The sequence below is a fragment of the Asparagus officinalis genome, chromosome 1 (genome assembly GCF_001876935.1).
Source record: "Asparagus officinalis chromosome 1, Aspof.V1, whole genome shotgun sequence".
Lineage (NCBI taxonomy): Eukaryota > Viridiplantae > Streptophyta > Magnoliopsida > Asparagales > Asparagaceae > Asparagus > Asparagus officinalis.
This window is the reverse complement of record NC_033794.1, coordinates 14,678,649-14,695,705: the sequence shown is the minus strand read 5'-3', so window position 1 is coordinate 14,695,705 and position 17,057 is coordinate 14,678,649. Positions and strand designations below refer to the sequence as shown.

Here is a 17,057-nt window from a genome sequence, read left to right as displayed (position 1 = left end):
CATTTGCTTCTTCTTCTATAATTGATCTGGCCAGTAAATTACCCGTAAGTGGCCCGAAGATCGTTAAAGATAGTATTGAAGTCCCACCAAGGGAATGCCCACTTAAATGTTGTAATTGAGCTCATGGCTCTTCACTTCTAAGTTAAGCATGCAGGAGAACTCTCATTGAGGTCTCAAAACTCGGGCAAATTCGAGAATCAGTTACTTCGATCTCAATGAACAACTAAGTCGACACTTGCTTCTTGACTAACTGTTTCATGTCATTCAACCCCTCATCGTTGTGGATATCTACGACAATTGTTCTATTCTTATTTATTAGACAGTTGAAGAACACCTTAGTTGCATATTCTTCTTGATTAATTTTAGTAGCTCTGTGTATTTCCTTCATCATTCCATCAAAATTGTATGATTTAGATAACATAAATATTTTTCTAGAACCTTCCTCATACATAGGCATACTATTCATTCCAATGTCGAGGCTTCTATTGAAGAAACAAATAACGGGTATTGAGTTCGCCATTGAAACTGAAAGATCAACATTCCATCATATGCAAATAATCTATTATAGTTGAAATCAAATACTCAATATCAATCAAATTTAAAATCCTAAATTCTAGTTAAACCCTAACTTTAGCCAAACCACATTATTCATTATATTTCACAAAATAAAACCTAAAAATTTCACCACAAATGTCATATCTCAGTTAAACTTGAACCCTAATCAATCCATATCATTCATCAAAATTCAATAAAAAAAATACAAATTGCACTATAAATTTCATATTATAATTAAAATTAAACCCTAAATTAAAATCCATATCATTCAATAAAATTCATATCATTCATCAAATTCACAAGTAAAGAGAGCAAATTTTCACCTTGAGAGGTGGGCTTGGTAGACAGTGACTTGGTGGACGGCTGCTTAGTGGATGGGGCTTGGTGGGCGAGCAGTGGAGGCGGGCGAGCGTGAACGGTGGCTTCGTGGACAAGCACTGGATGAGCGTGATCGTTTGAGGTGCAAGAAGTTGGGCGTGAATAGACTGGGTTAGGACAACACTATGGCGGTATTATATAGTCCAGATATAGATGAGACTGAGTCCCATTGATTTCTAAGCGTAGCTAATCAAATCGTAGCTAATCACATAGGACTAGTGGTCCCGTGTAAATTAGAACTTCTGTTTTGCAAAATTGAAGGTCGATTTTGCTTATATTGATTTTTTAAATGGTTTATTCAAAAAAATTCCATATTAAATTAGGGTAGTGATAGCAACAATATTCAATTTAGAGCTAGTTTGGTTCATTTCTTAAAATATTAGTAAATTATATTTTCATATAAAAAAGATATTTCTGGAGATTTCATATGTTTCCTAGAATTCTTTGTTTTTCATTTATTTAGCTAAAAATCACACAGAAAGCAATGAGAAAAAGCAACAATTTCTCATTTTTGTGGTTGCTAGAACCAAAAATAGGAAATCACAAGTTGAAGGAAATGCTCTCTTTATCCTAAAAGTAAGACCAAAAGCAGGTTAACTATTTTTTTAATATTATATCATCTATTACCAGCCTATTTCCACTACAAAAGAGCCAAATTGGGATTTCCTATATTAATAGGTAGTGCGAGCTGACGTTTTAGGAAAAGTTCCATTGAACTCAAACTTGAAATCAAATATGTTTTTAAGAAACTAAATGCACTGATTCTGATGGATTCCTAGCGTGTCAAGTTTTTATTTTCCTAATCAAGGGGTTTCCTAGCTAACTAAACAAGCTCTTATATCATTTCTACACTATAAGAAAGAAACATGATGTGGGATCCAATGTAATTTTTTTAAAAAATTAATGACTCATCGAGTTCACACTTTTTTCTCTTGTACTATAGGAATAGTGTCCAAAAGCATAATATACTTATCAATATTTTTTAAATGAGGGGTTGTTTGATTCAATTTCTTTAAAAAACGAATAGGAAAATTTGTGCTAAAATAGTCTCTCTAATGGTTTCCATGTTTCCAGAAAAACTTTTTTGTTTCCAGGTATGGATGCAACTTCGTTTCGTAATCTTTGGTTTGATTCATAAGGGGGAAATAGAAATGGAAAGTTTAACTAAAGCTAGAAATATGACGTGGACTCCATTTTTAATACCAAATGTCAGATTTTTAAGCCCATTTTCCCATAAATGCTAGAATGTGGGTTTCTTGAAAATTTACTAGATTTTAACAATTTATAGAAAATATTTTACTATAATTTTTAGCGAACCAAGCTAAGGAATATGAATCTATAAGATTTGTTTTTGTTACGAGAAACATGTGTCGTTTTCATTTCCATGCACTTTCCGTAAAAAAGAGTGAACCAGGATCCATTATCCATGCATTGTGTAGTTCTATTTAAAAGTTCCACATAAATTTTGAGATAATCCATTTTAGCATTTGCTTGGGGTGGGGTGGGGGGATACATGGCAACTGAAAAAATCATGTGAGATTGTTTTATGGTGTCACTGTAAAAGTGGACTTTAGGTTTTTTCCCTTCTAGAAACCATTTTCAAAATAGAGTCATTTCACAACACTTACATTTTATTTTCAATTTATACATAAACCATTTTTAAAGTGTATTTTTGTTCCCATCAACCACTTTTAAGTTGAAATTTTCACCAAATATCGAAAAATACTATTAAAAACTCACATTAAAGACATGCGACTCACTTTGTTAATTTTAAGTCCGGTTAAAATACAAGTCAGATACCATACCTTTGCATTATCTAAAGATTATTTTTTTGGTTTTTTTAGTGAGAATTGGCTACGAGGCGGTTGATTGGAACAAAAATCCACTTTAAATGTGGTTTAAGTATAAATTGAAAACAGAAGATAACTTTTGTAAAATGACCTTATTTTTAAGATGGTTTCTAGCTAGAAAAAAATTCTACAAAATATAATGACCATTCTCATACAAAAATGACACCTCCAAATGCAATCAACACCTAGAAGACCAATTTGAACTCGTGAGTCCCCAAAATATTTTTTTGGGGTGGGGGATGACATGACATATTTAACAACCAATGGTGAAAGCAAGTGGTGTCCTCATGCAACTTTAACATAATTGTATTTAAGCTCTATATTAATAGTTTTTATAATTTTATCCTTATTAGTAATATGATATTTTAATGTTAATGGTGTCCTAAGCAGTAAATGTAAATATAAATACATATACAAAGTATATGTATATCTATAACACTGCCACTATTAAGAGTTACCGATAAACTTGTATCATTTTGTTCATTGAGGATGAAGGATGAAAACGAAAAAAGAACGTCATCTGGTTTATTATTTTTAGTTTCACACGATAATAAAATAGAGTTTTCCTTTTTGACACAAGTCAACTAGTATGAACAACTTTGGTGGATATAAAATAATGTTAGGGGCACACCCCCTACCACACCACCAACCACACCCCCTCTCTGGATATAAGTTGCGGACCAAAATTGAGCACGTGGCGCTTTGGAGTCCACCATAGAGTCAATATTAAGAGGAATAACGCACACCACTGCCCACCGCTATCTCACATTACCATCGTGGATCCCCTGCGTCCAATTCTTCGGTCACACACGGGGGAAAAAAAAGCAGCAATCTACAGTCCACATAATTTATAAGCCGGTCTGGTGCTCCTCGGGGGACCTCCTTATTAAATGTACAAGTCGAAGAAGCATGCATAGATTTTACACATTTCCCATCTATATTTGCTTTTTGGCAATTTAACATCTTTGCAGTTTTTTTTGGGAAATGTAATGTTAAATATCGAAGTAAAGTAAAATATAAAAATGCCTAGCTTTCGTTTGATGGAGTTGAATGTTGATGCAATTTGATCTCTCGTGTTTTTAGTGAATGAGAAAAGTTTGATTGTTAGTTGGATGAAGCATTTATCTCATGAGCGCCCATGTTCATATGTTGATCTCAAAGAGATGCTAAGTTTTAATAAATCTTTCTAAAGAGAAACAACAAGATCTTTGATTATCGGTTCCAGCAATCAACATTACAGATCTATTGAGTCTTGTATGATTAATTATATTGCATGTCATGCAGTGATTAAAAATTGCTAGCTGAAGAAGCCATAAAAAAAAACTTTATTTTCATCTTTCTAATCTAACCTACATTAATCATAATTTTGTAAAGATACATTAACTGTGAGTTTGGTAAGTTGCAACTAATAGTATTACTTGCATACGACTAAGATGTTCTAACACTGCATGCAATTGTAGTTATAACTATTTGGTTCAATTTTTTAAACTTTCAACTTGTAGTTACAATTGTTTGGCACTACTTGTATCTTTTCCATCGCAACTCGTTATTCACTTTAAAAAATATATTTATTAGTTGATTTTATATATGTAAATATTTTAAAAATAAAATTTTCTTTTTTTTATAATTTTCTAAAATCTAAAAAAGAATATAAGTTAATAATAATTTTTTTTTAAAATTTTCATATTTTTAAAGTAGTATGTTGGAAGAATAATTTTTAAATGATATTTTCTAAAAATAATATTCTTAAAAATTATTTCTAAAAAATAATATTTTTAACAACATTTATTAAAAAATAGTATATTTGGAATAATAATATCTATTCAGAAATTTTTTAAAAAATAGTTTTCTAAAAAATCATTTAAAGAAAATATTTTTTAAAAATAATCTTTATTTAAAACTACATATTTTTTATAAAATAATATTTTTACAAGAAAACATTTTCTTAAAATTAATTATCTAAAAAAATATTTCTTAAAATTATAATTTTACAAAGTATATTTTAATATAAAAATTATTGCTTATAAAAATATTTCAAATCCTCAATGAAGTTCCTAGATTTTTTTGAAATTTAAAATAATAATATTGAATTTTTATTAAGTTGGGTTAGTTAAAATAAATTTGCGATTGAAACTAACGCTTAAAATGGTGTAAGTTGAAAATTGCAACTGTTGTCGTAATTGTAACATCCAATTGCGATGAAACAAATACACGCAATCGGACAATAATGATCTAGCTAGTTACATGCAACCGTACTTACAATCCTTTTAGCTACAACCTAACAAACACGTTCAATGAAGACTCAAGATGATTTAAATAATAAAGTGCAATATTAGAAGACCATAACACATCATGGAAGAGTTTTCTTCTACATGGACATATTTCGCAAATTCACATAAACAAATTACGTAAAGAAAACATTAACTCATAAAAAAATAGTATAAACAAAACTCAAAGGAAAATATGCAACCAAATTATAGAAAATAAGGAGAAATTTGCATAAATATTTTAATAAATAATTAGTAAAATCAACCATTTGTGAAAAATTTAACAAAATCAACATATTAGAGGTCGATTTTGCAAAATATCAACTTCAAAAAACATAGGACTAGTAGTTTTGTGTATTTAGTTCTCGTTAAATTTCAACACAAAGTACAGATGGCTGCCCTTTCAAATTAAATGTAATTAGCGATCACTGATTACGCGGGACTACTTGTCCCGTTGATTTGAAAGTAGATATTTTGTGAGATCGATCTTTTTTTGGCCGGCAGAGATGATGTGGCCAAAAAGTGGTTGCTTTTGCTAAAAAATTTCAAAAAATGTCTGTTTCACTAATATTTTTTTTTTCAAAAATGGTCTTTTTTGAAAAAATTCTCATAGAAATAAATAAGTAGATTAGTAGAGCTATATCTGAAAAAAAGAATAACTTTGCTTGATTGAGGCGTAACGAAAAATCTCCCGCCGTGATAGCAGACCGTTGAGCTCCTCTCCACAAAATGAAGCCCAATTACAACGACTCGCTGCTCTCCAGCAGTTATCTCTCTCTTCATTCAACAAATCAAAGTCAATCACATATAAAAACCAAAATCAAAACTAAAATCTAGAGAGAGGACGATCGAATAATCAAGCTCCAATCTTTTCGGCGATGGAAACCTCATCTCGCCTCCTCTCCTACAACATCTCGACTCTCCTTCCTCCCACTCACCGGAGCAACCGCCGGCGCACGCTCCCATCATCACGTGCCAGACCCCCCCGCCCCGCCGTCTACGCCGTCGCCACCGGGCCTAAGCCCAACAATGCGGAGCCCTCGTCTCGATCATCGCCGCCCAAATCCATCAACGGATCCGCAAACGTAAGGGAACCCTAAGTTGAAAGAGCTTCATTTATTTACTATTTTTGGTTAGATTTAGGAGGTTTCATTGTTTTTGGAGTTTGCAGAGGTTTGGGAATGTATCGGATGAGATCAAGAGGGTGAGGGCTCAGATGGAGGAGGATGAGCAGCTGGCTTCGCTTATGAGAGGCTTGAGAGGACAGAATCTAAAAGATTCGCAGTTTGCCGATGAAAATGTCCGGCTACGGCTCGTGGAGGTTTGATTCTTGTTCTTTACTAGTTGAAAATTATCATTTCATGCTTTAGTTTTTCTTGAATTTTTTTTTCATGCACAGACATGCTGAGCTGCTCTTGTAATATTATGATAAATATCTTTCTTTAACAATAGAACGTTAAATTTCTAGTAAGAGTTAATTTTGAAAAGAATGTGTGGTTCTGATGAAATATATGGAACCTCGATTTTTAGTAAAAATTTTGTCAGAATTAGTAGGTTAGTAGAATCTAACAGAATTAGAGATTTGTTGAGGTTTTTTATTCTTGTTCATCTGTATCTGGAAACACTTTTTTTTAGAGAAAGCCGCAGCCAAAGATTTATTGACCTTAAAAATAACTAATATATTTACAGAGAGGAGAGTACATGGGGATGGATGATTGAATTTCACCGAACTGATGAGTTAATTTTGGAAAGAAGTATTGTCGTTGGTCAGCTATGTTGCATGGGTACGGGTATGGGTACTGGTACGGAACGTGGAAAATTTGTAAAAGGTAGGGTACGGGGACACGGCTATATAAATATTTATATGCACATATATTATCTTGGAATTAATAATTTATATGAGAACAAGGATGAGTATCAAAATTCCTGCAACATTTTTAATGTTTCTTTTATCACGTGGATTATACATTGGAAAATCACTAACTAGACATCCAAACAAGACTTCAAAATAATAATTTGGAACCTGACCTATGTTCAACGAGTTTTAAGAAGTGGATGTGAAGTGTAGGATATATGACTTAAAAAAATGTATGATAAGTGTTTTAAACTAAAACATGCTTTTGTATAATTGAGTACATGCCCCAATAAATGTATGCATATATGCAACGAGTGTCCGAGGAGTTTGGGTACAGGAACATGTACTAGTACGGCTCCGGAGTAGAAATACCCAGTTAACATAGTTGATCACTAAACTGGAACCCAAAATTCAGTGGGCATTTTGAAAATAATTAGCAATTTTGTAGAATTTAACAGAATCAAGATTATTTCTTCAAATGAGGAGTTAGTTGTGAGTGAAATGGTTAGTACCCCTTGTTCTATTAGTAAAATAATAAGAATTATCAACTGAAAGGAGAGCGGACTGACTAGGTATATTTATGAATTTCGACTGTCCAGCTTCCCACCAAGTAGGCACTAGCTCTGTGTTTCAAACTTTTGCTGGTTTCAAATAAACAAGAACTGACACTTTGTATTTTGACTACCCGCTTAATCAGGTACAAGCAGCGGAGAGTGCTGAGGCATTACCTCTAGTTTATGATCCTGATATTATCTCGCGGTATTGGGGAAAGCGTCCACGAGCTGTTGCAACTCGCATTGTACAGTTGCTCTCTGTTGCTGGTGGTTTTCTATCTCATCTGATTTCAGATCTGATAAACAAGAAGGTTAAAGAGGTAAACTACTGCACTTGTTGCAAAATATCTCTCTTTTAGTGTGAATACTTTATTTCAAATGTGAATATGATTATTGCTGATTGTTTAGAATATATAAAATTCCATGTAGACAAGTATTACTGTTTGGTAAGATAAATAATTTATATGTTATTCTAGTTCATATGATGCAATTAGGAACCAATTCTTTTTTCAATCTTTAATTTTCAGTTACATTCTTGGGTATGTGAAATTGAGTTTAAGGTATGTGAAATTGACTTGTATCTTTTCTCATTTCACTGATAACGGAAAAACATAAATCCATGATATTTTCTTCTAGTTTTCCCTTAATCTCGCTTGTCTTTGATTGATGAAACCTGACCATTTGTAAGGCCTTAAGTTACTCTAGCGCTATTTCTCTTGAGTCTAGAATATGGCATGTTCCCGTCATCTCTAGAATTGTTTCTAGCTATGCTCTTAAACTGTTATTTCTAAAGATGTTTATAGAAGGGTTACCCAGAAAATAGATGCTTCCGAAAGATGTTTCTTTTCGGTATAAATCCTCTACTTCAGGAGAAATTTCTGCACATGTTCTCTTGTTGAAGTTTTATAATGGATCGGGAATCAGTATTTGAAGTTCTGCAGGCTTTGGAGTATAAGCACGGTATGAAAAGAATTGGTTAAATTTTTACTGACATTCACAGAATGTTTTGTTAGGAACATTTCAATATATTTGGGAATGCCAGATCTCTGTTGAGTTTCCTAGGTTAAAGAAGAAATCCCTAAAATAACTTGCCTAGAAGAATTAACAATCGATTGAAAGAGAGAGTTCAGTACTGTGCTTTAATTAAATTGGCAAACATTCATAATTTTTAGTGTTCCTTTCATGTACCTTTTGCTTGTGCAAGCCATCAACTTTATTCTTCCCTCTGTTTCCATATTCAATTCAATTTTTTTTATTTGTGTGCGACGTGCACACATGCCTACCAACAACGTGCACACATATGTTGTATTGTTCTGATCAGAAGTTAACTTTTTCTCTACATACTGTTTTTTTTTCCGGAGAAAATTTCTCTATGTATACTGTTATAGTGTTATCTGCTATAATTTTTATACATCTCCAGACAATGCTTTATCATGGCGATTCAACATATCAAATTCATTTTTCCTTGTCATTTCTGTTATTCCTGTAGAACGAAGTTGCTAGAGCTATTGAACTGAGGGAGATAGTGACATCGTTGGGTCCAGCTTACATTAAGCTTGGGCAAGCATTGAGCATCCGCCCAGACATATTATCTCCTGCAGCAATGACTGAGCTGCAAAAGCTCTGTGATAAGGTAATCCAAATTCATCCATAATTATTACTTTTGTATATGGTTATAGTGGAATGAATTACATTTTATCATATATTTTGGTAGTAATTAGAAGATAGGAATTTTGATTAGCATCTAATATCCTTGGGCATCTAATGACCTGATTTCATAAGGATAATGAAAGTGTACAAAAGAATTAAGTATATACAAACATTAACAGGAAACTGCCCTCATGATGTCTTCTGGCACATCAAGTTGAAGCGCAATTGTTGCGTTCTTTCAAAACAACCCAACAAGTTGCAGTGGCCACTCTATTTCATTTGTTTCTTCTGTCATGGGGAATGTGTTCGCGTATCAAGAACTCTAAGCTTTTCTATAAGATGGGAATCTTAGGATTTGCCAAAATCTGGTGCATAGAGGTCATGCTAAAGCAATACATCAGAATGTGTGATCATGTCTGAGCCACGGTTACATGTGAGTATTAAGGCACGGTTGTTATCTATCGGTCTCAGCAGCCATCATATACAATTTTTTGGTGTTCCAAGATAATGGGAGCATGCACCCGAAGGACGTGGTTACTTTGCATTTGAACTTTTGAAATTTTCTTCGACTGCCAACCTCCTTCAAGTATGATGTTTTAGAGAACTTGTGAATTGCAGAATAATTCCATCCAGTTCATCGATTCATTGGGACTTGCATCAGGACTAATTCTCATAAAACCAATATTCTTCCATCTATCCATCTCTTGCATGCATTAAACTTTCATTAACGGAATATCTATTTAAATTATTATGAACTGTTGCTGAAACCTTAAATCCTTGTTCATATGACTCTCTATTTAACTTTGAGGGGGAAAAATTCTCAAGGAAAACTTTGTGAAGTTTGGCTGTGAATCATACTGTCAGTCCTAATTTGCTAATTTCGTTATTTTTTAATGATATTTGAAGGTTCCTTCATTTCCAGATGATGTAGCAATGGCCCTTATTGAAGAAGAGCTTGGTCAGCCTTGGCATAAGATTTATTCTGAGCTTACTCCTTCACCAATTGCTGCTGGTAATTCCATTTGATGTTCAGTGACTTCTTTTTTGACCGTCTGATAGGCTGTTAAGTAACCTGACATGCAAATCTAGCTGTGCATTTCCACAACATTCGTTAACTTTATTCCATAAGCAATTGATTATTTTAATGCCTGTATATGGAAATTATGCAGCATCCTTGGGACAAGTGTACAAGGGTAGGCTAAAAGAAAATGGTGATTTGGTAGCTGTCAAAGTACAAAGACCATTTGTTCTTGAGACCGTGACAATAGATCTATTTATTATTAGGAAACTGGGATTGGTATTGCGAAAGTTCCCGCAGGTAATTTATCATCTGCTTATTCTGAACGTTTGAAGCTGCACGTTCATTACTATAACTTGGATTGATTCAAACGTCTCAGATTTCCATAGATGTTGTTGGGTTAGTAGATGAATGGGCTGCCCGCTTTTTCGAGGAGCTTGATTATGTGAATGAAGGAGAAAATGGAATTATCTTTGCAGAAATGATGAGGAAAGACCTTCCGCAGGTAGTTCTCAACCTTTTTCTTAACTGTGATATCCAGTATCACCTATCAGATTGTTCAAGATGCATTAATAACAATATATAATTTAATAACATTTTTTAATATCTAATTGAGACTGTGTCTAATGCCTCAATGTCAAACAATAAAGCACATCTCAACTGTCACAATGTTCATGTCTTATCCTTTAAATTCCAGGGCACAATCACATACTCCTTCAACTATTGCTGACAGAAAAGATACACTTAGGAGCTGAGCCAAATCAAAAAATTATCGTCCATGCCATGATTCTTTGTTTGCCTCCAATAAATCGAATCAATAATTCATAATCACACCTCCAAGTCTACCATTTGGTTTTGACTAGAAATAATTTCAAATATATAAATAATTCTTTGTATAAAGTACAGATAAACTCAAGATAATGAATAGAAAACTTTCTTCGTCAGCGACTTCCAACAGAGTCAGCACTACATCATGTCTATATTAATTTGAAGAACATTGCTTGGAGGACGAGCTTGATAGCTCATCAATAACATATAAATATTCTGTACAAATTTTAAAAGAAATTTCATAATTATATAAAATATTAAGCAAGATATCTCAGTAAATCAGATTGATTTAAGGGGACAAATCAATGAAATAAAATTCTGAGTGGCAGAAAGATGTTGCTTTATCTTGTTAAACATAAGTTAACATATAGACAAGTCCTTGGAATATTAGAAATCGCGCTGATCAAGCTCTGTACTGAATATGTTCGCATGGTGGCAATATATCAAGAACCTCACTCCAGCGATGGGCTGCATGGCGGCATTTAAAACCATCAACTAATACTGGATGTTATCAACAGTGGTAAGTACATCGTGAACTGCACAACGGGTATAAACATGGAAATACATTACCAACAACACTGAATGTGGTGGTGGCAAATACATCATCAACCATAAAAACTACTGCTTGTTTGGTCCTCTTGGACATGTTTTGGTCTCTTTCTCCCTTAAGCTGCCACTGCCAGTTGAATAAGTTCTTGCTGGAAGAATTGAGTTTACTTTATGAAAGGAAATATGCATACTGTACCAGCTGTTGACATCCATATTTAGTTACCCTCAATTGTATACTTGTCTCATCATCTTTTAGAAATATCCAGTTGAATAATAACTATTTCCTTTCAGTTTTTGCTTGCAATTTGATGTTTTTGCACGCAACATTTTCATCTCAGGTTGTCGTACCAAGGACATACCAAAGGTATACTTCAAGAAAGGTTCTGACCACATCATGGATAGAAGGTGAAAAGTTATCGCAAAGTACGGAAGGTGACGTTGGGGAACTGGTCAATGTTGGAGTTATATGCTACCTGAAACAGGTTTATCCCTATTCTGACAGTTACTACATTTGATATCCTTCACATAATTCACTTTTTTTCACTTAAACTTTATGTTTAAAAAATTCTTCAGTGAAAATTTCCATGAATTTCTCTTTCTTTCATGCCTTTTTATTTACATTTAACTGCTGCCATCTACGAAATTTAAAATGCTAATTTAGATCCTTCCCTTTATAGTCCTAAATGCACAGACCATAAAACCATTCCCAAAAGAGTGATATTCACATAAGTTAAAATAATGCCCCTATTAAAAATTCCACTCATTGGACTGCATCATCCTCTAACACATTGTACATATTCTGTACTATTTTTCCAAGATCAAGAGATTGTATGGTGGACAGAGATCTAAGCAATACATGTCAAAAGGTATCTCTCACTCCAAAATGTGTATCTGCATGCATGTTGTTGCTCAACCACACTGAGATGTTCCCAGTTGATAGTATGCATACTATGATATCTGCTCCACTTTGCCAAATTCGTCGCTTGCTATGGCCATCCCATTGGATGATTACGCCGTCATCATGATATATGTACCAAAGTTTTCACTTGTTAGTTCATTTAAATAATGCAAGCTTTGATTCTACCTCAAGACACTTGCGTTCATACTTGTGTATGCCACAGTATTTTGTTAAAAATTTTGTGAAATTCACGTCAGGAGCATCTAATCTGATTATTTGTAACTGGAAATACAGTTGCTTGATACGGGTTTCTTCCATGCTGACCCACATCCTGGAAACATGATTCGCACCCCCGATGGGAAGTTGGCTATACTTGATTTCGGTAATACTTTCTAATGCCATCTGATACTTGGATATTCCATGTGAATTTTATAAGTTTGATTATTAAGAGGCGTCGAAAGAGATGTTAAGGATAAAGTTGATTTGTCTTTAATGTATCATTGATTATGCACGATGCGTGTAGAAAAATATAGAAGAGTTGAGTCAATTGACTGGAATCTGGAAAGAAATTATGATGTTCTTCCTTTTTCAGAGGTGATAAGTTTTGATTAGACATGTTTAATTTGCTCAAATGGGATCTGCAATTCTTCGGAGCAAGACTCTTACTTGCATAGATCTCAAACGATCCCATGTGCAGTATGAGTTGCTTGGGAAGTATGATGGAGCTTGTTGTTCCTATGCATAAAAACTAATTCTGTTTGCATCATACTGTTAGTCTTCTTAGTGTGATCTAAATAATCTGTTAAACTTCATTTGCGTCGCAGGTCTTGTGACGAAATTGACTGATGATCAGAAGTATGGAATGATTGAAGCAATAGCTCACCTTATTCATCGTGATTACGGTGCTATTGTTAAGGATTTTGTCAAGCTTGATTTCATACCTGAGGGTGTTAATTTGGAACCAATCCTACCAGTCCTTGCTAAAGTATTTGATCAAGCACTTGAAGGAGGGGGCGCCAAAAATATTAATTTCCAAGATTTAGCAGCCGATTTAGCTCAAATTACTTTTGATTATCCCTTCAGAATACCGCCTTATTTTGCTTTAATTATCAGAGCAATTGGAGTATTGGAAGGAATAGCATTAGTAGGGAATTCGGAATTTGCAATCGTAGACGAAGCATATCCATATGTTGCACAGGTTTGTTTAATTTTCATTATTTCCATTGGTTTATATTTTTGTTTCCATGTCTTCCTACTAGTATGAATATTGATGTCGAATTCTGTATCATTTGTGTAACTGATATTCTAACAGAGCTATGAGCAAAATATGACAATTTGCCTCAAATTACTGATGACATTTGATCAACTATATGTCTATATATAAGTTTATTAGATGCTTCTAAAAATTGCAGAACTAATAGTTTTGGCTTTACAGACAGATTTATAATGATGTGATAATATTAAAACTTTTAGTTTTGTATACTTCATAGCATGTGAATGACACGAAATGTCTCTAGTTCCATCTTACTCATTCCAGAATGATAATACAATATAATGAATGAAAGATCTGCCATGGATGGCTTGTTAATGAATCATTGGTGTAAACGGTGGAGAATTTGTTTGGCTAGAATTCCGGGTTCAACGATACTTAATAAAATAAAAAATCAATAAGGTCTGCTCCACTTGTAGATCATTCTTCTATTTGTTAGCTGGTTATGGATTGCCAAAGAAATCATCACAGCACAAAAAAAATTAATGCATTGTTGATTAATGATGTCAATCATCAGTTTGTGGTGCACGAAGGACAATATAGTTTGCTTCTATAGAACTACACAATGTTGATTGCATGGCGTGGAGTATATCGTATACATCTGGAAATCTGACAATTATTTTCAAAGGTATAACTTTGTATGACTGCATGCATGTGTCAGCCTATAGATCTCTCTTTAACTTTGTATGACTGCATGCATGTGTCAGACTATAGATCCCTCTGTATTAAGGTTACCAAGAACATTGTAGTTAAGAAAAAAAGACAAGTTTGATAGTGCAAACATTGGTGCTACACAATCTTGTACATGTAACTGTTAATTCAGCCATTTATCTTTTTGAGAAAATTTAATTTAATTTAATTTATTTTTTGAGAAACTAATTCAGCCATTTATGATACTGACTAAGGTAAAAATTATGGTAGTTGAAAATATGTTAGTCAATTATCTTTGTATTATCACATTTTTATCAGTCTATCATAAAATATAGCTTTCTGATCATTTGTATTCTGTCATTTCCAATACCAGAGACTTCTTACTGATGAATCTCCGCGTCTGCGGAGTGCACTACGATACACTATATATGGAAAATCAGGGGTTTTCGATGCAGAAAGGTTTATTGATGTTATGCAGGCTTTTGAGAATTTCATTACTGCTGCTAAAAGTGGAGGCGGGGAGGATCTGAATGGAAATATGGCTGAGCTTGGCATTTTACAAAGTCAAACTAGCTATTCATTTCCAGGGTTTCCAACAGCATTGTCTCAGCCGGTACAGCCAGTTCAAACAAGGGCAGCGCTTGCTTTTCTATTGTCTGATAAAGGGAACTTTTTCAGAGAATTCATTCTAGATGAGGTAAGCTAATCTTCTTTTTTAAGTATACAAATAGCAAAGTTCATGTTTGTCTACATGTTTTTTCTCTTACATTTTTAATGACTGAAGATTGCATCATATAACAGATTAATCAGCAAACACACCCACAAACTTAACGGAAAAACGACAGTAAGAAAAAATTAGATAAGCTAAACTAGTTACGAGATTTCTCTTCGAAAATACTACCACTGTTGATCGATAATCTGTCATGTTTAATGTTGGATTCTTCAGAGACAATCTTTCAAGTTACAGTAACATTTTTTGTCGGGCTTCTATTTGAGTCACTAATAATTTAAGCTCTTCATGGTGGTATAGCCATTGGTCTTTTTAATTTTGGTTTTAGATGTTAGAATGTCACCTGTATCGTATTACAATCTTACTACCATTCTTTTCAATCAGTTGGATAACCTTGACATATATTTCATGATTGTGATGCGTTTTCTTTTTGAAGGATTTTAAACATTTATACCATGTTCCAATTACATGTATTGCCTGTGCAGAATACTAGCAGTTAGGGAGGTTGGAAATGTTATCAAATTTCATACGCATCAGGGTCAGTCTAAGTCTGTAAAGCTTTTCAACGCAAGCTCAAAAAGAAATAATCTTTTGCATCCTTTTATACAGGATCCACTTGTTGATATGAATTTTATACTTAAATATTTCTTTTACTGTATAAATGTCATGTTACTGGTTGGAAGAACAGAAGTATCTAAGTCTACAAATTTCACTTGGTTTATATGCAGATTGTTAAAGCGATAGATGCTCTTTCAAGAGACCAGTTGGTTCAAATAACGGCATTCTTGGGAATTAGAAATGCAGCCCCAGTTTTCAGCATGGTTCCTGTAAGAGCTGCAGCCTTGCTTCCTACAATCACAGAGGAGGACAGAGTTATACTGAACAACGTACAAAAAGTAGTTCAATTTCTAACAGCTGGAACTTCAAGATCGACAACAGATCAGGTGTTACTCACTATCCATTTTGATGCATGTGACATACAGGATTCTTGCTATCACCAATATTTTCTTATGTCTCTTGTTACTTTTTCCAGGATGTAAATATTACATACATCATCCAAGAGCTTCTTCCAGTGTTGCCAGGCATCTCTGCAAAAGTTCTACCAGAGGTGCTGAATCGGTTATCATCACGAGTATTTGCCCGACTGATACGAGAGACATTTTTGTAGAGTGTACTCACCATTTCCCCCCTTTGTATATAAATGTTGTGCTCTTCTCACAAAAGCCTATATAATGAAATAAAAGCCCATATAATCAAATCATGTATAGTTGTATACATTGCTGAGAAATTAGACTACAGAGCTAGATTCTGTTCTCTCAAAAAGCCCAAGTGATTTCATGTATATTATACTGTCTCCCGTCATAATTGCTGTCCTCAAACTTAACGTAAATTTAACCATACACGCACTGCAGATACGTAAATCAGACTGAATTCTTGTCGCCCGAAGGCATGATATTGCCATAGTTGATAATTGAACTATTCCGTTCTCTTGTCGCATGCACAATGAGGAACAGTAGCTCTGGCACTTTGACTAGCTTTCCTATCAGAACCTTTTGTGCGGGAAAATCCTGACCCCTGGTGGTGTGACTCAAATTACGTAAGTGCCCCTCAATTAATCCCATGTTCCTATCAGAACGCTCCGCACTGTTTGGGGCGTTCTGATAGGATTCATGCTCTATCACTTTCATAACATGCAAGTCATGATGAAAATACAGATCACTTTTTTCTCTATGCATGGTTCCATATTTTGGTGACTTTAAGGAGTCACTCAAATCAAAGTGATGGTTAAATTTAGAAAGACGATGGATGGGCATTATTGTAGGTGCACAAAACCATCAAGAAAAGTAATAGGGAAAAAAATATCATAAGCTTATAAAGTTGAAGAAAGATATTATTAACTATTGAAATTTGTTGCTAATACTAGCAAATTTCAATAAAATGTCTAAACTATCTTTGAAAATAGGGAAGATGAGGAGACTAATTCAGAGGATATATAATATACAT

The 17,057-nt window shown here is 33.8% G+C and overlaps 1 protein-coding gene across 1 annotated transcript; it reads left to right on the top strand.

Moving 5' to 3' along the window:
* Nucleotides 5,801-16,451, top strand: LOC109851256 (uncharacterized protein sll0005). The gene is made up of 13 exons (XM_020421311.1): nucleotides 5,801-6,135; nucleotides 6,222-6,371; nucleotides 7,603-7,779; nucleotides 8,949-9,092; nucleotides 10,016-10,121; nucleotides 10,279-10,427; nucleotides 10,507-10,632; nucleotides 11,843-11,986; nucleotides 12,697-12,784; nucleotides 13,227-13,600; nucleotides 14,697-15,020; nucleotides 15,782-15,997; nucleotides 16,087-16,451. The coding sequence occupies exons 1-13, from the start codon at nucleotides 5,929-5,931 to the stop codon at nucleotides 16,219-16,221; spliced, it is 2,340 nt and encodes a 779-aa protein (XP_020276900.1). The 5' UTR covers nucleotides 5,801-5,928; the 3' UTR covers nucleotides 16,222-16,451.

Excerpts from the sequence above, each read along its gene's own strand:
- LOC109851256 (XM_020421311.1), top strand. The coding sequence starts at position 5,929 with ATGGAAACCTCATCTCGCCTCCTCTCCTACAACATCTCGACTCTCCTT. Across the intron at positions 6,136-6,221 it reads CCATCAACGGATCCGCAAAC|AGGTTTGGGAATGTATCGGA; the intron begins GTAAGGGAACCC and ends TGGAGTTTGCAG. Across the intron at positions 10,122-10,278 it reads TCCTTCACCAATTGCTGCTG|CATCCTTGGGACAAGTGTAC; the intron begins GTAATTCCATTT and ends GAAATTATGCAG.